At 41.3% G+C, this 22,969-nt stretch overlaps 1 protein-coding gene across 5 annotated transcripts in view; it reads right to left on the minus strand.

Annotated features, from left to right (window-relative positions):
• Nucleotides 1-12,667, minus strand: part of LOC126299468 (isocitrate dehydrogenase [NAD] subunit gamma, mitochondrial) — a 115,256-nt gene extending 102,589 nt beyond the window's left edge. For 3 of the 5 annotated variants that reach the window (XM_049991392.1, XM_049991390.1, XM_049991391.1), the window contains exons 1-3: nucleotides 12,415-12,647; nucleotides 8,635-8,691; nucleotides 2,080-2,183 (exon numbers count right to left, since the gene is read on the minus strand). In XM_049991392.1, the coding sequence (XP_049847349.1) occupies nucleotides 2,080-2,183; nucleotides 8,635-8,691; nucleotides 12,415-12,498 (245 nt within the window). In that variant the 5' untranslated portion in view covers nucleotides 12,499-12,647. Of the gene's footprint in view, nucleotides 1-2,079; nucleotides 2,184-8,634; nucleotides 8,692-12,414 lie in introns of all 5 variants that reach the window. The other 2 variants (XR_007552814.1, XM_049991393.1) reach the window with 2 other exon arrangements.
• Between the last annotated feature and the right edge of the window lie 10,302 nt (nucleotides 12,668-22,969).

Consider the following 22,969-nt stretch of genomic DNA (forward strand, 5'->3'; position numbering starts at 1 on the left):
CCTTGTACAAACATCTTCCTTAACCCTTTCCACTCCAATGGCGAGTGGTGCTCTACATTGGAAATCTTGTCTTCCACTCTGATGTCGAGCCTCATTCGACACAATTTTTCATAGGTCTCACATGGTCCATTTTTGATCCTGACTGTACTAAGGCATCAAAGCTGCATAGTACTGCCATTTAGGGAAACCTATGTTGATTCTGTGTCTAACTGTAGCTGTTGTGTTTAGTGAAATGACGATGGAAACCATCCGCCCTTAAATGTTCCAACAAATACCAAACATTACAAACTTTTGTATTGTAATGCTTATCTAAATATATTTGAATGAAGGCACACTTTTTGTCAATAAGTGGCCTTGTTGTTTCCACATAGAGACTCGTGCAATTTTCTGTGGCACTTACATTGTTACTTAAAAATTTTAAACATGTTTTGATAATTAATAAGCAAACCATTAGAGGAAAAAAGTACGCAAGGTCACTAGTAATTTCAGCTAACACTCATGTGATACACGTAAGCAGAGCTGACCTTTTGAAAATTAATGATTTTTTAATTACATAAAAATAACACGTATTTTGTGAGAATATTGACTGAAACTGTTTTTCTTTATGTTATAATCACTTACAATAACAACAATACAAACCATATTTCTAACAAAGGAAAGTTGTCTATTATGAACTCACTTTCCACCTGGACACGTCCTGGTGATTTTTCTGTAACACAGTCACTAAATCTCACACTAAAACTGCTCAATATGTTTAAAATAACAAATTATAGGTGCAAATAAATCACACCAAACCGAACAACAGGGGCATACTATAATCCAAAACCCCATGGTACAGTTGTCGAAAACTTGGCAGGAGGACCGATCAGTAACAGGTCTCAGCAGTTTACAGAAAAGCAACTTTGGATAAAGAACTGAAAATGATGTCACTACCGAGGCTAACCTACTGCACCGATCAGTCTGAATGATATAGAATAGGGCCCCAGACACGGATTTGAGCCGTCGTGGTCCTCCTGAATGTGAATCCAGCGTGCTAACCACTGCGCCACCTCGTTTGGTAAATGAACAGTCACCGCCAAACTGTCGTCCAGAGTAAAGTTGACCACCCTGTGGCAGGAAACACCAATGGACACAAAATGCTTGACTTTGATGGCTGCTTACCAATATGTGCCACCTGTAGCACACCTACTCCTCCTCCCCCCCTCCTTTACCCCAGAATACAATCTTCTCTTCATAAGATCCATCTTCCCCCTATCAACCAACCACTCCATACTGTGTCACATGCAACTTCTCCACCTGCCCCAATTATGTTACCTTACTGCCCCAACCTCCTAGCCATTAGCCACCCTTCCCCTAGACTTCTGCCTCCCTCCCAACAACTTTTTCCACCTCATCTGCTCCCCTGCTCCAACCAACACAACTTGATCAGACTACTGTGGTGGCACACTGTAGACATGTATGTGTATGTGCATTTTGTAGTAGTTAGCACTGGAGGAGAACACTGAAAGCTCAGGAACATTTGAAATCTTTTTCGCATGTCTGTAGAACGATCAACACCTCAACTATACAGTGAATGGTTACATTTATTCCTTTCATTATTTGTAATCCACCCAGAATTTTCTAGTATCATACAAGTGTCAAACATCCTTGTTGACAGTACAGTTTGACAGCAAGGCTTGACATGTTAGATTCTACGCTCACAGGTGCAGGCCTAATGGCTTCAGATTTCTGCTGAATTAGGTCTATGGTGAGACTGTGGATGGAAGAAGCAAAATGTGGAGGGAAGGGTACTATCGACACCTGCCTCTCCAGCCACCAATTTCTCTGCCAGGCTTTCAGACAATGTCCTTCCTTGAGTTAACCAACTACGACAACACACAGAGGTGATACTACACGTAATATGGTGAGATTTTTATTACAAGGATTGTACACTTACAACATCTTTGGTGCTATATTTTACTGCTTTGTAAGTTTGACCATAAAAAGAATTTCACCATTTTTGTGTGTTTGCAGCAACAGAAGTATTGATAAACTTACAACTACTCCATTTAGTGAACAGACATAAAAAGTAAAATTTACCTGAAGACTTGTTTCACGTAATTCATCAACTCTGGGCCTATACCACCACCAGCTAACATTGTCACAGCATGGCGTCCTCCATACTGAGCTATAGGGATGGCATCCTGAGGAGTCCGTGAACAAAAATTGAACAATAGCAGTAATCAAATACAGCACTAGAATAACATTATACACCTACATTCAGAATAGTTTGTGCATTATAGTCTCCATGATGATTTAGCAGGGTGTCCAGCAATTCTAAAAAAAATCCCCTGAGTTTTCCAGAAAGACTTTTGCTTTTTCCAGGGCCGTGTTGCACTTTGTCACTAATCAATTTTGATCAATTTTATGACGGGGGCTATACTCTGAGGAAAAAAGGAAAAAATACCTCAAAATGAACATTGTTCACTTTAACCAAGAAATAAACATACCAGGATCTGAAAATTAAATTAAGTGTAAAATGTAATTTTAATAAAAAAAAATACAGAAAAATTAGAATGAGACTAGGTTTCAAAGATATCTTAGTAAAAAATTGCAGTTTTTACAAAGAGATCTAAGAATAATATTCAAATACTGTTTGAGCAAAATGATTATGGAAGGAATAGCAATAGACTAGACAGATATTTTGTAATGATAGAACTACTGCTTGAAATTAAGAAACCTCTTTCTCAGCATTTTAAATTAGCCCCCCTCCCCCCTTAGCTTTTTTCTATTCACTTTATTCTTTCTCTCATTTTCTTTTGAGGACTTTTCACCATGTGCATTTTGGAAGCTATGTATTAACTGCTTTGTTATAGTTACAGAGATAAAAGCCCTGTTACCTTGACTGCATCAGGAAAAGCACAAAAAGCTGTGAAAGAGGCTTGTCAAATTTTTGACCAGAATAGAGCTGTCAGAGAAATCTTTTCCAAGGCTGGCATTGTCATGGACGAGAATGCAAGCAACCTTGATAAATCTCTTCACATTTTCATTTCCACTCTTGATCACAATGACCATCATTCAGAACTGATTGATGTGAACATGATCCCCATCAAATTCTTTGAGGGTTTCCTTTACTGACACGGTTTCTACTACATTTTGGAACTCATCAGCAATGGCATCAGGCTTGTGACCACCAAAGTGATTTAAGGTAATGTGTCAATGCTATGACCTAAATGTCTTTTCTCATAGGTACCGTTAACTGGCACTTGTGGGTCTAAACTTGGAATGTCCTTCACAACAGAGTATGCCAAGGGTAATTTATCCAAAACTTTGGTTACCACACTCTTCATAAATGTAAGGCACTTATTCCAGAATGCAAAGACATCTTCCTCCCATAGGCCAACAGTTTTTTTTTTTTTTTTTTTTTTTTTTTTTTTACCTGATGTCCACTTTCTGAGGTTGTAACTAATTAATGTTGTCATTCAGATCTATTTTTTAGCTAGTCTGTTTCTATGACCTTTCTGTTTGACAAATTTTCTCCTTATTCTCTGGCCACAGAATGGAGGGAAGTATAGAGAAGTGAAGTTGAGGGGGCACCTGACTGAAATTTAGTCAGAAACTACTCAACCTGGGTGTCCAGTCTCAAAAAAAGGTGAAATGAGCTATCAGCATCTTGTCCCTCAAAGACACACACACTACTTGGTTGCTATGATTCTTAGGATTCCAGTAGTGACCTCAGGTTTCAGTTTTACCTACTTCCGTCCCTATTTACTTTACATGTTTTTAAATAGCCATTAATATTTGCTGAGCCCAGACAAACCATTTTATTTCCCACAATGGTGCAAAACTTCTGCAGTAAAACAGAGGTGCTTGTAATATTTCTGAAATCAGCTTGGTGGAAACAAACATGTTTAATAAATTATATGAAGCTCTCAGAAGCTGAACAAGATTCCAACTATTGTTAATACAACCTGTCCCACGGTATAAAACCATGGGACCCTCTGGATTACCACCTGAATGACTTGCCTTTTCAGATTTACCTTAGATTGGGATGCACCTGTCCAAAATCATCCTAAATCTTTTGCAGCACTTTATCTCAAAAAAACTGAAGTAAGATACCTCCTCAAAACATGGCCCAATGTACTTTTCTAAAGACGCAAAAACAGATCAAACTCTGACACTACCATGTCAGATACAGCAACAACATTCTGTAGTTGTTTAGTGAAAAGTAGCTCTAGTCCAAAACAATGCTATAACTTACTTTTAGCTCTTGAAGCTGCATTTTAGTGGCAATGTTACCGTCTGGGAACATAACTGATAAGAGGTTAACAAGCTTCCAATGTCGTGAGAAGATAGGAGTCTCACAGCAGCCGAAAAACACAAATGGATCTCTGCCTTCATCACAGCATCCCTCTACATGTAATCTAGCATTATCGACCATCAGCCAGAAGTTCCTGCAGTATGTGCTTCATGTGACTACCTCAATAGGACCTGGTTGCTGGGACACACCACAACAGCATGTTGAACTCTAAGCCTGTATCACAGCAGACAAAAATTACATGGATGCCAATTAGGAATACTACTTTTCTTTCCTGAAAGTGGCGATTTTTTGCAACCTGCATTTCTTTCTTTGTTACGAACAACTTCCATCCCATCCCCTCACCTACCATCATAAAATCTTCCTTGTGTGCATGTAATTGAAAGTAGTTCTTATTGACAAAGACCAACAGCAGCATCAGAAATGTTAGCCAGTGACAATATAAATGATGCAAAGAGTTGCTCCCCCCCCCCCTCCCCCCATATGCCCAAGCCAACAACTCCCACAATCCCCAGCCACCCTCTGGCCACCTGCATTTCACTGTTCACATTGTAGGCTTCAGCTCCATGTTAACTAAACCAACAACCACGTGCCAAAGTGCAATGACTGCTTGCTAGTGTTCTAATCACACTATTTTATACTTGCTGCTACAGAGCTGTAATCACACTTATTTGTATACAACGCAATCAGATCAATAGCTGTTGGTACATACAACAGTAATTTTTCAGTATATATCCAAAACAATGTACAGCATGCAAACCTATCATGCCCTAGTATTCCTGGTTAAAAATAAACGGATATGAATAAGTCACAAACTATCCTAAAACATGTGTCTCAGTGACTGCATACTGTTTGCAAACAAGGCAATACTTACATTTGAACATACGTAAATGTAAACTGCACTAATTACTCCACACAGATACTTGCTGGTCACATCATGCCACAAAAGCACAACAACAACAAACTGGGGTAGCAAGGCCAGGTTGCAGCAGCACTCATACAAGCTATTCCATACCAACAACAACAAACTTCCACACAGCTTGTCTGGACTCCACCAGGTTGGGCTGATTGGCTGCTGTATTGGACTGAATGAGGGAAGCGATTGGGAGATGCCAAAACCCAGGTGGAGGTCGGTTGCACAGCATGGATCTGAGGGTGAATGGTGAGAGCAGCATTTCATCAAGCCAAGCAGAAGTAAAGGAAATGTCTCTGCCCAGAATCAAATCAAATACCATGCCTTTTCGAGGGATTTTAGGTAAAACACAAAAATTCCCTTCCCCTATTTTCCTGGATGCTGGACACCCTGTTTATTAGTTTTTGAACACAAATTATCCCAGTTTCCTTTATTTATTTAGTTACTTACAATTTATTTTCAACAAAAATTCTTATCACATTTGTCTGCAGAATCAAAAAAACAAACTGTCTCACATGTAATACAAAGTCTTCAAAATATTTATTTCATGACACCCTGTGTTAATGTATGAGATTGCAGTTCTCATACTTCTGCTTTTAAAACAAGGGGCTGTTACTAAGCAAATTTCTTAACACACAATTCTGTGGTCATTAATACTAAGAGTACGGCTTTTCAAGAAGTGTGTGGTCAAATCCTTGGGAGGAACTGTACATGTAAAATTATCATTAAAAGATTTTCTCAGCTTTACATAGTACATGCACAACTAAAACACTTTCAAGTAAACAAGGCATTATTACGTACTGGTCTAGACTGGGAGAGGCAAAGGAATTTATATTATCAAACTGCAATACTAATTAACAAGTAGTGAATGAATTTTTTTCAATAAAAACAACTTATTTTATTTATATCAATAATACTGTTTTTAATATTATGTTTTTTTTTTACTTGTAATCTCTACAAATAAAGTGCTTTACTTTCTATTCAATGTTCTGCATTTCTCTACCCAATTTAAATTTGCTATGAATACCTTGTAAGACAAATGAAACATGTAAAATACAAGGTGGAATATTGGAGTTAGAATGTAAGGTCACAAAAGCTTATAACCTTGCCACAATAGAATTTAATTTGTCAATGCCTGTCAGAGGCACAGGTTTTAAATGAAAATGGAATGACATTGAAAATGGAATGACATTCCTTGCTGAAGGTGGCTTAATTCGGTACTGCTACAAAGTACTTAACAGAAATTTCAAGTGGTTGGGAGTGGTAGCTTCATGAGAAAGAAGCCCAATGATAGCTACAGGTCCACTTACTTAGCATATTAATGGTATATTGCAGCAGCATTATCAGAAGTACAATTGAACCATTTTATTAGCTATTTATATGCAATGCCAGTGTGACTAGTGATCAGATAATGTTCAACAGCTCATCAAAGGAAGGAAAACTAGAGTTTAATGCCCTGTCAAGAGTGCAGTCATTACAGAAAGCGCACAAAATCTTATTACGAATGGATGAGGAAGGAAATCGACCATGTTCTTTTCAAAGGGACCATCCCAGCACTGGCCTAGAGCAAAACAGAACACACAACCTTAGAATGTCGAGACAGGAAAGTGACCAGAAAAATGGAATTACTGCTTAATTGCAAATAGATCTACATCAGCTCAGGGGTTATAATCACACATTACCAGTGTTGTCAGTGTTAATGTGGCTTCATATAACTTTTAAATTTGAATTCTTCATTTGCGGGGCCACAGTGTCTGCAGCTGCTTTATGGTTACTAAAGGTACTTAAAATACAGGGTGTCAATAAAATCCCTTTACAACTTCAAAATTATATTGCAGTGGCAGTTAGTGTAATATTTTAACAAAATTTCTTTTAATGTAATCACTGTTTAATACAATTTTTATATATACTAACATTTTTCGTTTCAGATACTGTGTTAATGGAAGGAACTGAACCTCTATAAAATGGCCACTCCTCAAGAGAAGGCAAAATGTGTGTCCTGGTTTATTGAGACAAAATCGAATGTTAAGACTCGATGAAACTTCAGAATGAAGGATGGAAGGGGTCCACCATCGCACCCTTCAATCGGTGAATTGCACAAAAAATTTATGGAGAAAGGACATTGTTGGATAAAGAGAAACCATCGATCACATTTTAAACGTCTTCACTCGTTCACCTACGAAGTCCATCCACACTGCTGCCAGACAGTTGCAACTACCACGTTCGACTACACATAAGGTCCTCCACAAGAACTTTTGGTTGTAAGCTTACAAAGTGCAACTATTAGAGACACTTGAGCCAAATGACAAGCCAAAATAGACAGAGTTTGCACTCAATATGCTGGAACACCTTTCGGAGAATGAAGCATTCCTCAAGCAAGTTTGATTCAGTGATGACGCAACTTTTCTTGTTTCTGGGACAGTAATCAGACACAGTGTGAGAATCTGGGGATCTGAACGCCCCATGTGACTAGAGAGCTTCACCGGGATAGTCCAAAAGTGAGTGTGTGGGGTGGAATCATGTGCAACCGAATAACTGGTCCATTTTTCTTCAACGAGTCAACAATTACTGCAGATGCTTACCTCGACCTTCTGACCGAATAAGTAGCACCACAACTGATTGATTTACAACCAAATATACTTTTCCAGCAACATGGTGCACCACCACATTGTTTACTGTGTGTTCATTGGTTCCCCAATGAAACATTTCCAGACAGATGGATTGGGAGGAATGTGCCAAATCCTTGGCCACCGCATTCGCCACATTGCTGACTTGAACAAAGGATTTGTAACGCCATTGCCCCCATTGATGATGCTATGCAACAGCGAACATGGCAAGAAATCGAGTACAGTCTTGTGCTTCGTGTAACTAAAGGCCCCCATACAGAGGTCTATTAAACACTGTCAAAAAAACTTTTATAAGCACTGATTACAATAAAAGGAATGTTGTTAAAATATTTCAACAATTGCCGTTATAATAAAATTTTGAAGTTGTAAAGGGACTTTATGGACACCCTGTATTTCTCTGAATTTCTAAATTTTTGGTAGTTGCAGAGACAGATTTTAAAGACTTAATAAGTTTGGACTGGATGTTATTGATTATACACCTGTTCTAACTGATTTCCTAATCCCCGTACTTTTTTGTTAGTAACCACTCTTGCAATAACAACATTATGGTCAATTACACCAGTCCAATTTTGAAAGTGTCATATCTATTTGATATTAGGACAATTGTAATCATCGCATTCCTTGACCCTAGCTTAATTATACACCTGGCTCATAATTGGAAGAGAAATGCAAATTGTTATCTAGTAAAACAAAAAAAATCCTCATTCTTGTTCTCTAGTTTTCAATACTATCCATCCAGCTGAGGAAATGGAGGGGAAAAAAAGGGAAAGGTGCACCTTATACAACTTAACACTTACCACACGTTTTGCAACTGGCATTTTATGCTGAGCTTCAAAGTCAGTGAGCACTTCTGCCTGTGAACAGTGCAACATCTCTATTGTATACATCATATAGTCAACAAAGGCAGTATCAAGTATAACATACTAGATGCTTGAAATGGTATCATGTTAATAACAATCAATAATTGGATGTACTGTGTTTATGTAATATCCCATACAAAACTTAACTATACACAAAGTAAAATAATAACAAAAACACAAGAAACTATTTGATGCAAAAAAAAGAAAGAAAAGGGGAAAAAAACAACTACACACTGTTGTATGACAAGACCTCGGAATATGCATGTGTGCTGAAGAACTGCCAAACATTTCTAACATACAAATTAATTACATGTACTAAGACATAGTAGAACTGGTACCACATGAAAGAACTCTAACATATTTAGTATGCTGACTAAGGACAATTCCTTAATGGACTCTAAATCTCCGTCTAAATTATGCAGTGCATATTTGGGTTTTTGAGTTATTGGTTTTGGTTCCACTTTTCGGAGTTGTTGTTGGTTGTTTGGTAACAATAATTACAGTTGAGCTATATAGGTCAAGGGAAATGTCTGATTCCTGTGGTTTTGTCAGTGTAGCAGAGTTCTGTGATTTAAAGTTTTTTTGGCTATTATTTGTTTTGGTATGAAGCCACATTTTTTTTTAAATTTTATTGTTGTACATTTAGCTTGTCCCTGCCTTAAACCCACAATTTTCTGAGGTTGTCCCATTAGTTTGATTTTATTTTTGGAGTGAGTCATTATTGTGTAATTTTTTCCTTTTGTTCGCATTTGTTGGTCTGTGTATGTAGTGACGTCACTTCGTATATGCTGGAAGTAGCCATTTCCGCCATATTGACATCATCACGGGTTAAAGCAGATGGGTGGAATAAGACACTTCTGTAATGTATTTATCCGACATCAGCAGATGCCCACATTTTTGCCTCACAGTGTTATCGATTTTTACTGTCAATGACATTGTTCTCAGCATAATGGTTTAACAACAGCAACACTATGATTAAAGCCTGACCATTTGAAATTAGTTTCACTTGTTTTTGGTATGAGAATCTTACAAATGTTCGACATTTCTATTTTGTGTCCTATTTTAAATGTTTCCTGACACCTCAATTGTCCATTCAGTGTTCCCTTCCTTATAAGACTGATCGTAAGTTATCATTTAGTTAACATTAAATAATTTTTTTCCACCTTGGCAGCTGAAATATACACCACTAAGTTGCATGTGCTGCACTCTATAAAGGGCAGCTTATTTATAACATCTATTAATATAGCTATTGCTTTTCTAAATATACCTTCTTTCTTACTAAAAAAAGATATCCAATAATATTAATACCAAACCACACAAATCAATACTTATTAAGTGATATCAACTCTAAAGAACAGTTTTGTTTTTATAAGGAGTTTCTTTCCTATGTGTGTTACCTGCTTAGCTATGAAGGAAAGGCTGTAAGAAGTGTTCCTGCCATTTCATTTCTGATACAGTCCTGTGTGTGTCACTCAAAATAACTAACAGAACACCTAATACTTTCACTTCAGTTACACCATTATTTCATACCATAAATGTTAATTTGTAATGACCTATCAAAGATCACTACTCTTTTTCCTTACTTTGAAATTGTAATTATTATTATTATTTTCTTTTTTATCACACTGAAAAGCTGTTTTCGTACTAATCTGGTAATATTTACAACACACAGGCTGTAAAAGTACGACAACAAGCACTTTAATTCTGCCCCCCCCCCCCACTTAAATAGTTTCAATTTTTTCCTGAATGATCATAGTGGGCCTTGTAGGAGGATTAAGACTCTTCTTTGGACTGTGCTTCAAATCCCACCTTCAAGAATAAGGTAAAATCACTATAATATTTCCCTTTCATTTTTACAAAGGATAGGAACTGCAATATTTTTGTCAACCATATGTTGAGTTCTCCTCCCCTCCAGTCTGAAATTAGCCATGTAAGACCACCCACCACTGCAGCAGCTTCCTGTTACCTGCCGAGTACTTCCCCAAACTTTCTTCTCTTTCCTACATTCCACAAATTGCAACCCGTCAACCATAATTCTGTTGTTTGGTTTTCTGCCTTATGTGAACATTGCTTGATACAGCATAAACAATCACATCATTATGACAGTATATAGCTTTCATTCTACCTCTTTGATCCTCTGTCGAGCCTGGAGGTCTAATGATGCCAGGAGACCAAAATGCTGTGGGGTTGAATCCTGGTTGGACCGTACAATATTTCAGTCTGCCTTTAAACTAGCCTTCACCTCTTGTGATGTGAAGATTCACTAGTAACTACACATGGTTCATATTCTATGCTGAACTGTAGCTCCCATTTCCCCATTAGGACTACTGGGGTACGGTAGGCACATGTTGCACTAGTAACATCCAATTTAAAGCCCTGCACCAAGCGATTAAGCCACACACATTTATTGTTATAATTTGATCTACTCACAGGGAAACAATACTGAGTACTGCTACCACAAACTTTCACCATCAATACTCCAACTACTACCGTATTCACCTTCACTTCTACCATGCAGTGGGTATAATCATCAAAGTGATACTTTTAATTACATCTCTTCTCATTTCTGGCACCATTTCTTGGTTTGCAGTCCTGTTCTGTTGACTTCTTGTACTTCCCGTTCCTAATGCACATGCGTTCCTTTCACTTTCAAACTTCTTGTACCTCCACTATGAAATTTTGTTTTCCGCAACTGAAATTTTTTTCCCGGAAACAATTTTCTTTAAAGCTTGTTCATTTGAAGTCCTCAACTGTTTATAAGTCCCTGTTTATCTATCTGATGAAAGATAAGCAAAATTTCTTGACCCATCCATCAACTGACTTCTCTGTCCGCATTCTGTGCTTTCTACACCCTCATTTCACTGAACTGTACATACTAGAAATAGGAATACTGCTAATTTCATGGGCAAGATAATGTCTGTCACAGCTAGAGAACTTTGTTTCTAAAAAGAAGCTGTATTATTTAAGGTAAATGTGAAATGTTACTTAGCAAAAGTATTTGCACGCCGTACCAGAACATGCATGAAAAACAAATATCTCTGTTATCTAAAAAGATGCTGCTACCAAAAGGAACAAAAAACCTAGCTGAGAATCACGAAGCATACACAGCAGAGAGATATTCTCCACAGACACACAAGTTCAACAATATTATCGAGCCCTTTTCTCTGTCTAAGCTACATACCATTATTTATGGAGACTATACACTCTTCAGCACTTTTCAAAAATACTAACTCTCTCCTATAACGTAAAAAATAATATAGGGGAGTTTAGCCTGCAGTCGTACAATACATCAGGCAGACAGATCTTATATTGCCATCAATCAATGTCAACAGACCCAAACTTGTTTTTCTGTTAACAGTGATGGGTATGAATCCCACAAACATATTGTTCCAACTAGAAGTTTACATTGTGAGTGAAGACGAAAGTGAGCGTACTCAGCATCCCAATGACGTCATCCTAAGAAGTACTAAATAGAACATAGGTATCGCTTACTATCAAAAATGATACACAGGGTTGAACAACAGCTGGCCAAAACCAATTATTAACACACAGACTTCGCATCAATTCTTAGTCTCTGACGATTCGGTTAAAACGTATTAACCTGTCGTCAACTTCAAGTTTGTAAGATACGTTGGCAAAAATACAATACACTATATATGTTATGCATGCTAACGACGAAGTTAGGAATTTATCATGATACATTGAATTTTGGCATACCTTCTTCGTTATAAGATTTCGTACTTGAATGGCGCCACCATTTTTTACCACCATAGGTATCCTCCTCGTAACTGTGGCTGCCATAATTAAGCTGATGTTAATTCGAATAGAACAGCTGTCACCAGCTAAGATTTCAACTTCGTCTGTATAATAATTTAATTTTTAAGCCCTTGGACCGGCGTGTATATCAGCTGGGTAAAGGGCATGAAAGTTATCGATATCCGGTGTTATTAAAAAACAATATCGACAGTTGCTGATCGATACTATTAATCGACTTTGAAGAATTTTATTTTTCTTTGAATGTGTCCTACAATTTAATCGACTTGGAAGGATTTGGTTGTTTTTTGAATGCTTTCTACAGTTTAATTGTATTAAATTCATTGACATAATATAACGGAACCGATGAGGTGAAATGAGCGAAATGCAGCGACATGAAATGATGTCAGTGAAGTACATTTAGGAGCTCAAATGTAGTTTATATGTCGTTGCTAGTGAAAAATTGTACGATACAAGGACATGGAACTGGATTTCCCCCTTACTATTGGCAGTCCTGTTAAACACGGAACTACATCAGGACGCTTCGAGGCCTGCATCGTATATCCAGTGTCAGTAATAACACTACAGAAAGACTTATTCCTACAGTTTTGTGAGAATCACATCACTGAGAGGACATTGGCTTATCCTGCCGTACCAGTTGAATTAATTTTCGATGAACTGAAAATAAATGAAATGCGTCAATGGAGATGAAATACTCGTAACATTGCAGGGTTAGCATTTCTGAAATGAATTCACACATACCGGTATCATATTACATCATTGCGTTCCATTGATTTTATGTGCAATTATTCCTTTAATTTAATTTCAATGCAGTTGTTATACACCCCTATTGCAAAGTAAGCCGCGATTGTTCACCAAACGTGTCCATCCCAAATTATACACTGCCAGAAAAAATGGAACACCCTCAAGAACAATGTCATTTTATCGAGGTGAGGTGACAGGTAATTCTTCGTTGTAGGAGTATACGATAACGAATTCAGTTCAAATGAAACACACATATCACAGTAAAGATGTCCTCTCACTCGCACCAAGACACAGCGTACCCCTCTCCCTCACCACTCCACCACTGATGGCAACGCAGGCGTATATTCACACATGCAAATGATCATAAAGGCGTGTATGACATCCTGCGATAGATTATCCCGAGTATGTTGCAAGTTTTGTTGCAATTCAGCAATGGTTCTTGCAAGCTTTGGAGAACGAGTAAATTCCCGCTTGGATAAATGGAAATGATCGTACCGCGTCAGTGGCCAGGAGTTCCCAGGCGGAAAGGTCGGCCGCCAACTGCAGGTCTTTCTGATGGCAACGTCACGTTGGGCGACTTGCCCCTCGACAATGGGGATGAAATGTTGATGAAGGACAGCACAACACCCAGTCCCTGAGGGGAGAAAAATCTCCCACCCCAGCCGGGAATCGAACACAGGCCCCCGTGCGTGGCATTCCAACGCGCTGACTGTTCAGCTTTTGAATTCCCGCTTAATCAGGTCCCATACGGGTTTAGCTGGCGAGAGATCTAGTGATCTTGCTGGCCAGGGAAGATGTTTTACAAGGGGATCGCAACTACTCTTCATCACCGATTTATGGCAAATTTATGGTACGAGATATATGCAAGGCTTGACCAGAAATGAAAGTGACAGAAATAGGAGCTCCAGATGTCCAAGCGTTTAAAAAATAGTATTTTTGTCGCCGACGGGCAAGGAATGAGCTATTTATGTTAGCGTAGTACCCACGCAGCAGTTAGTGCAGTGGAAAGAATTCAAAACGGCAATCTGCGGGTCGTGAGGTCGAGTCCATCTGCGAAAAGGTATTTGTAGTTTGTTTAATTTTCAGATTCTAAGTTCCTTATACTGCAAATAAACCGAAATAATGCCGAATATGTTGTATTTACTAATATTTTCGTAAACGGCATGGAAAGGAGTCGAGAGTTAGTAAACGAATGAGCTCCGCTGCTGTAGCTACCGTTGTCCCCAAGGGCTGATGACTACATTTTACCTGCACCGGCAACGTAATGTCCGTGTGCAGCTGCCAAGAACTGCTTGAAAGTCGAAATGAAATTAACGGCATACGAAGTACCGGAGGCTTTCATTACAATCCCTTCTTGGCAGATTACTTACAGAGGCCCCGTGGACGCTGTAACTATAATAATGTCTTGCAAATTTATTTGCAATCCCGAATATTTCTTTGCCGTTTATGAAAATATTAATAAATACTATGTAGTGAACGCTATTTCGGTTTATTTGCAGTGTAAGTAACGTAAAAAATTGAAAATAAAAAAGATTCTGCACACAGACTCGACCCGGCGACCATCGGATTACCGTACTGAACTTTTTCGACTGTACTAAACGTCTTAATGCCTTATGCTTCGCCAGATCTGCGCCAAAAATGCAATTTTTTCGTAACGCTTTGTCATCTGGACTCCCAGTTCTGACACTTTCATTTCTGATGATACCATACATTTGGAGGAATTCGGTGATGAGTATGTGGGCTCCCCTTGTTAGACCACAAAAAGCACGTTGCGTCATAGCCGCCGAATGTCGATATGGATCATTCTGTTAAGAAGTATATCACAAGTAGATAGGCTGGCCGGGCTCTGGTTGTGGCGTGCTTTGTGTTGTTGCCAGATCTTCTCCAATCTCCCCTCCCACTTCCATACCAAAGTCAATGAAATTGGAATAAAAAAAAAGTTTAAAGTCCATCTCTAGGTGTAGCATTTTTCCCTTAAAACGAATATTGTATTGACAACACTGAAATTTGCTTGAAAACGGTGAATATAGTACTGAAAGCAATGAAATTAGTACCCACCATTAAGGACAACATGCTACTTACTAGGAACTCTTCAATCCAGTTGAAATCCGATATCATGTTCCATATTTTGCTCATGTCGTGACATCCTGGAACTGTATTTAACCCCGACCAGAAATCATGTACATGAACTTTATATTCCAATACATACTTAACAACATCAACAAAGAGTAGTTTAAGATATGTCCACCACAATTGAGTCTCTCCATAACAAACCATACTGCAGCATAGAAACTGGACAGCTAAACAAGACTTGGACATTTTAAAGTTACTTGATGGAGAACACCTAATGTATGAAGGCACATAATAAGTACCCCATTGCTCCACCAGCGAATGGAATAGGAAAGATACGATTGAGAGTGGTGTGAGATATACTACACAGCGCACTGTATGAAATATTGCAGAGTATACATAGTTGAATTTCCAAGGCTTGTAGCTTAGCAGAAGCAGCATGGAAGTCTTTAGTTTAGAATAATATGATAATTTTACATGTTGAGCAGTATGTTAAACTCCAGTCATTAACCATAATACAGAAAGCGGTCCAATATCCAGGCGATTTTAAGCGATTCCTTACATAAATAACTGTTCTACATTGTACATAGGGCACCCAACACCCCCAGTGGAGTTCCTATGTTACTGAAATTCTGTGATTTAACACGATGTGCATTTGTGAATCACTGAACTCAATGTTTTCGTAAGGAAGATGAACGTACAGGGCGTTTCAAAAATGACCGGTATATTTGAAACGGCAATACAAACTAAACGAGCAGCGATAGAAATACACCGTTTGTTGCAATATGCTTGGGACAACAGTACATTTTCCGGCAGACAAACTTTCGAAATTACAGTAGTTACAATTGTCAACAACAGATGGCGCTGCGGTCTGGGAAACTCTATAGTACGATATTTTCCACATATCCACCATGCGTAGCAATAATATGGCGTAGTTTCTGAATGAAATGACCCGAAACCTTTGACAACGTGTCTGGCGGAATGGCTTCACATGCAGATGAGATGTACTGCTTCAGCTGTTCAATTGTTTCTGGATTATGGCGGTACACCTGGTCTTTCAAGTGTCCCCACAGAAAGAAGTCACAGGGGTTCATGTCTGGCGAATAGGGAGGCCAATCCACGCCGCATCCTGTATGTTTCGGATAGCCCAAAGCAATCACACGATCATCGAAATATTCATTCAGGAAATTAAAGACGTCGTCTGTGCGATGTGGCCGGGCACCATCTTGCATAAACCACGAGGTGTTCGCAGTGTCGTCTAAGGCAGTTTGTACCGCCACAAATTCACAAAGAATGTCCGGATAGCGTGATGCAGTAATCGTTTCGGATATGAAAAATGGGCCAATGATTCCTTTGGAAGAAATGGCGGCCCAGACCAGTACTTTTTGAGGATGCAGGGACGATGGGACTGCAACATGGGGCTTTTCGGTTCCCCATATGAGCCAGTTCTGTTTATTGACGAAGCCGTCCAGGTAAAAATAAGCTTCGTCAGTAAACCAAATGCTGCCCACATGCATATTGCCGTCATCAATCCTGTGCACTACATCGTTAGCGAATGTCTCTCGTGCAGCAATGGTAGCGGCGCTGAGGGGTTGCCGCGTTTGAATTTTGTATGGATAGAGGTGTAAACTCTGGCGCATGAGACGATATGTGGACGTTGGCGTCATTTGGACCGCAGCTGCAACACGGCGAACAGAAACCCGAGGCTGCTGTTGGATCACCTGCTGCACTAGCTGTGCGTTGCCCTCTGTGGTTGCCGTACGCGGTCGCCCTACGTTACCAGCACGTTCATCCGTCACGTTCCCAGTCCGTTGAAATTTTTGAAACAGATCCTTTATTGTATCGCTTTTCGGTCCTTTGGTTACATTAAACCTCCATTGAAAACCTCGTCTTGTTGCAATAACACTGTGTTCTAGGCGGTGGAATTCCAACACCAGAAAAATCCTCTGTTCTAAGGAATAAACCATGTTGTCCAAAGCACACTTGCACGTTGTGAACAGCACACGCTTACAGCAGAAAGACGACGTACAGAATGGCGCACCCACAGACTGCGTTGTCTTCTATATCTTTCACATCACTTGCAGCGCCATCTGTTGTTGAAAATTGTAACTACTGTAATTTCGAAAGTTTGTCCGCCTGAAAATGTACTGTTGTCCCAAGCATATTGCAACAAACGGTGTATTTCTATCGCTGCCCGTTTAGTTTTTATTGCCGTTTCAAATATACCGGTCATTTTTGAAACACCCTGTATGTACTTGACGGATGGGGTTCACGAGAGTGTATCTATGGTACTGTCTGTTGCCTTACTTCACCGACAGATGCATTCCGTTTTCGAAGAGAATAATAAGATGCGGTTCCTCAATAAGTGCTGCAAATAGCACTATATTCTTTGATGATATAAGTTTCAAATCTCTATAAGCCTCGTGGATGGTACTCGTCTCAATTACATAGGGTTTTTCAAACATATTTTGGATTTAACCATTTCATGCGATAAAATCCTAGCTTTTCAAAGTTCGTCGCAAGTTGTGCTTACAAAAAACCGACTGTTATCAATACACCTCTCAGGAACCAATGCGACGAAAGCGAGCTCCTTGATGGCAATAGGCAAATGCAAGTCATCAGCATTTGATGTTCAAACGTAAACAGTATGCTGACTTAGATGATGAACAAGAACAGAACAGACCACTAGATCACCACAATCTCTCTCTCTCTCTCTCTCTCTCTCTCTCTCTCTCTCTCTCTCTCTCTCTGAGAGAGAGAGAGAGAGAGAATGAATGAAAACAATCGACTCATTCGGTTGTTATTTTCCGTATCGGCTGAATTATTCATTCATTCTTTTGAGTGAAACTATACTCCGTTCATCATAAGAATAAACCTGATGTAAAAAAACACAAACGCGATGATTACACAGAAGCCGTAGCACACATAGACTGGTGTTGTTACGCTCTTGGGTGTAGGTCGTACTTATGTATTAGATATATTATTAGTAAGTTACGTTAAATAAAGCTTTAAGATATTCAAATATATTAGCTACCACTTACGTTTTTCTTAATCACGCTTTAGTTATCGCCAGCCTTTGCACTGTTGTGGTCTGATTTTCGAGATGTTAATACGCAGTATGAAGATGGCTGAGGCTGCTTCCTGTACCGTAGTGAACCACGCGTGTGGAACACGGTTAAGAAGTGCCGAGAAATAGGCTGTTTTTAATGTTTGTCATAAATTTACAGAGCTAATCGGCTTTGAAATTTTCCGAGCAACTCTATTAGGTACAGTTGAGACTTCAGTGCACGTTCGTGCATAGCGGCATCGGTAGCGTAATATCTTGATAACTTAATTCAGTACCAGCCAGTCGGCTCTCAACCGTGATAGCGTGCGAAACTATTCCGCACACAGGCCAAGCGCACCGCTCTCGGCGTTGTTTACTTTCGCGCCGCGGTACTCGCGTTATAGAGTCCACTACTACTGTACCTCGTGGCGCATTCTTACCGCCGTGCAACGATCAAAATAACGTTTCAGGCCGAACATCCACGACCAAGAGCGTTTGAAGTTGAACAGTTCACAGCAGAGGATCTGCGTTTGAACCCCGTGGACGTGATCGGAATACATTTTCCATCACAGGAAGTGTTATATACATCAAGATGTCGACGAAGCGCTGTGCGCTGAAGTTGTCCAACGATACGCCGCCGGACTAAAATTTAAACACTCTGATGGACACGTAGGTGCAGTGACAGTGGTCCACGCGTGAATCGGTTTCCGAACTTTGCGTGTGTTTGAGCTACCGTTCGAGGTGCCTCAGGAGGTGGTCATTGCCGCTTTCCAGCCATATGGAAACGTTTTGTGTCACCTCGCGCAGAAGTGGTAAACATTTATGATCTATGCAATGTTAAATGGCGTCCGGCAGATCACGAAGCCCATCCATGTCACTTCAGGATATGCCTGAAGCACCATCAACGCCATCCACTGCACCACAACACGGCGACGAAACCAGCAAGGCGTCACTCCCAGTGCTCGCACCGGAAACATTCACTCTCAGGACCGTGGAGGACGACCCTGTCCGAACCATGGACGTCGAAGTAGATGTCGTGCCGACTGCTGCCTTCACCCAGACGGGTATAGCGTCAGATGATGGGCGACCACATTCTGATCTGGAAGAACACATTAGGAAACAGCGGTCGCCCAGGAAGCGCAAGAAATGCCGACGAACATCGTCAGATGACGCCCTCTTTCAGATGACCTCGCGAGATGACGACCGGATGTCTGATGGTGACCTTCCATATTGCGTCCAGTCACATGGTACGACCACTCCTGACGCTGCTCCTGTCAAGAATCCTCTCTCAGTCCAGAACGCGAAATCAGTATTGGCAGTACATGAGGACGACACATCCCCCGCAGCTACTGCCACAACGCCTGCTTCACCCGCTACGACAGCAAACGACTGTGTCTTTGGCGACAGTATCGTGGACCGATGATGTTGAAGGAGCGGATCAGACCACCAGCATGTCATAGCGAGAGCATCTCACGGAGGCACCCTGCCGGTAATCACGACCACTGCGACTGACCCACTGCGTCATCACCTGCAGGCTGCTTCCATCACGCATTCTGCATTAACTGCAAGCGACTGTACACAGAAATATCGTGCCGCCACAATGAATCTTACCACGACCTGAGCCCTTCACACACTGGCCATGTTCTGAGACATCATCTACCCTGTGAGTGTAGACATTGCACTCCTACAGGAGGTGTTCGTTTCTGACTTCTAAGTACCCACCAGGTACACCATCTACATTTCTCACGCCTCTGACACTGGTAGTGGCGTCGCCATCCTCCCATGTGACGGGCTCCCTGCGGAGGATGTCGCATATCTCCCAACTACACAGGGTATGGCCCTCACCCTATTTAGCGTGCATATCATCAACATCTACGTACCGTATGACTAGACGCCGTCATGACTGACATACATTCTTTGACGAGGATTTGGCGCTCGATGGAGACTTCAACTTGATATAAGGACTCGCTGACCAACTCCCACAGAATTCACCTTGAACAGCTCTCTCGCTGGTCGTCGATCGCCTGCAACTCATTGACACCTGGACAAAGCACCACGGAACCCAACCGGGTTACACATTTTACACCGCTCACTCGTCAAGCCCCATAGACTGTACCTACCTCACCCACCTACTTGCTGATGGCACCCGACATGCAGAAGTCTGGCCCATGTCCTTTTCAGACCGTGAAGTATACATCTGCGACGTACTCTCGCCTGACAGCGTGTGTGGCACAGTCATGGTCTGTGGAAATCCAACGTCGCCAGCCTGACCTTCCCAGACTGTCGCTATATGGTCGAGGAAGCATGGGCACGATAACGCCTATGACTCCACCTTATCTTGTGGGCTCTCCTGCGCAAAGCCAACCATCCCTAAAACTTTGATGAGCTATGGTAAGGAAGCCAAGGTATGGCTTGCTAATGCATTACACTTTTCTTATTCAGTTCTTCGTCACTGTGCGACAATGCCTTTTTCGCCAGCCAGACAGACGGTGGCACACAGAACAAAGGCACAGATTTCCTTGATCATGAGCCGTCACCTCGAAGGCACAGTAGTCAGATCTTCGACCTCTAGTCGTATGCTTCAAGAACATCCATCGATGTACTACCTCCTCCAGGAAAGACAACGAAGATGCAGGGCTCTGATCCATGCCCTCACTGATGCGGAAGGTCACCTGTATGAGAACCAACAAACCATCGGCCACGCTCTCCACAATCATTTCGCCAGATTGTATACAGCTGTACCACATTCCGTGGAACTTATCACAGAGGTCGCACGACTTACTAGGAGCACTCTCGTGCTGGAGGTAGCGCATGAATTCCTAGAAGAACTGACCACAGATGAAGTACTCGATGCTATCAAGGCGGGATCTGATAACAGATCCCCAGGACCCGATGCTATCCTTATCGAATTTTACAAAAGTTTTAATTCTTTGTTGGCTTCCACATGGACGACCATCGTGCAAGAGCTGATGGCCCTGACGACATTGATCCCTAACATCTTTCTCGAGGGCATCGTTATACCCGTTCACAAATTGCACAGACGATTGGGAATCCATGATTATCGACCAATCATGTTGTTGAACAGCGGTATGAAAATATTTACATGGCTGCTGGCATCGCGACTTAAGAAGGTCGCACGATACGTCACCTACAGCGACCAGACTTCCCTAGGAGGCAACAACAATATATGTTCGGTCCTTTAACGTTACAGGGACATGATAGCCTTTGCTCTTCACCAACGTCTTGCTGGTGCCTTGGCATCGCTGAACTTTAGCCAGGCCTTCAACCATGTAGACCACTCCTGTATGGGTTTCCCTGGCGGTTTTAACCACAGTCATTTTGCGCCTTTTGAGCGACGCGACCTCCAGAATCATGTACAATGGCCGCCTTACGCCCCCTATGTCATAGCTCGATATGTCCGGCAAGGCTGCCCCCTTTCCACTATTTTATATACTTTCGTTTTGGAACCCCTGCTCCAGGGACTGCGCCGACGCTTAGAAGGTATGAAGTTGCATGGGCACCGTTTCTGCTGTATGGCCTGCCCGACGACCTCGTTCTTTACCTGTGCAGTGAGGATGAAGTTCGAGCAGCGCTGACTTGGCTGATGACTTACGGCGAAGGGTCGGGCAGCTTCCTCAGCGTGGCTCTGAGCACTATGGGACTTAACTGCTAAGGTTATCAGTCCCCTAGAACTTAGAACTACTTAAACCTAACTAACCTAAGGACGTCACACACATCCATGCCCGAGGCAGGATTCGAACCTGCGACCGACTGTAGCGCCTAGAGCTGCTCGGCCACCCTGGCCGGCTCAGCGTGTCCAAATCGAAGGTCTTACCCATTGGTGAGGGCCTACGAGAGAGAGAAGCGTCGCCCCCCTTAGCGTCGCCACCGTGGTTCGAGGTCTTGGCATTGAATTCAACGCCAATCTCCATCAATCAACGGCTATTAAAGGTAAGTGTTTGCTGCAGACTACGAGCCTTGCAGATCACCAGCTATGAGCCCTTGACATTATCCAAGACCCCCAATATATGAATATCTATCATTCCTCCCGTATACCACAAGCATACCATGTGGTATCCTGACTCGACACTGACTCGACATCTGTTGATGGCATTGGGCTCCTTCGCCAGCTCGTGGATGTTATTCAAAGTGCAGTACGACTCTCTTGCACTCCCATGGGACCATGGTGGTGTGGGACTAATACATGTGCCGACCAGAGTCCCGGCGCTGTACATCAGCTCCCAACTCAGACTATGGCACTGTTGCCGACAAAGCCTCATTGGGTTCCTATTCCAAGACCTTGCGCCAGTGTCATTGTCTGCCCAGCTTTGGTCTCAACCACCCCCTCTCCCTTTTATCACATCTGGCAATTTTTCCTTTACTTTAGTTATGTCTACCAGTCTTTACCCCTTACACGGTTGTTACAGACGAAAACAGTTTACCAAGCGTTACAACAATGCCGCTCACCCAACCCCATCGAAATTAAGTATCCCCAGTATGTGTGGCTGCACATATGGAAAGTGGTCCACACCCACTTTCTTGAATTCGACGTCCAGTCAATGTGGTATATCACAGTGAATGGCAAACAAGTTAACCGATATCGTCTGCATCGCATCCATCAAGCCGACTCGTCACTCT

This window comes from Schistocerca gregaria, chromosome X (assembly GCF_023897955.1).
Source record: "Schistocerca gregaria isolate iqSchGreg1 chromosome X, iqSchGreg1.2, whole genome shotgun sequence".
Taxonomy (NCBI): Eukaryota; Metazoa; Arthropoda; class Insecta; order Orthoptera; family Acrididae; genus Schistocerca; species Schistocerca gregaria.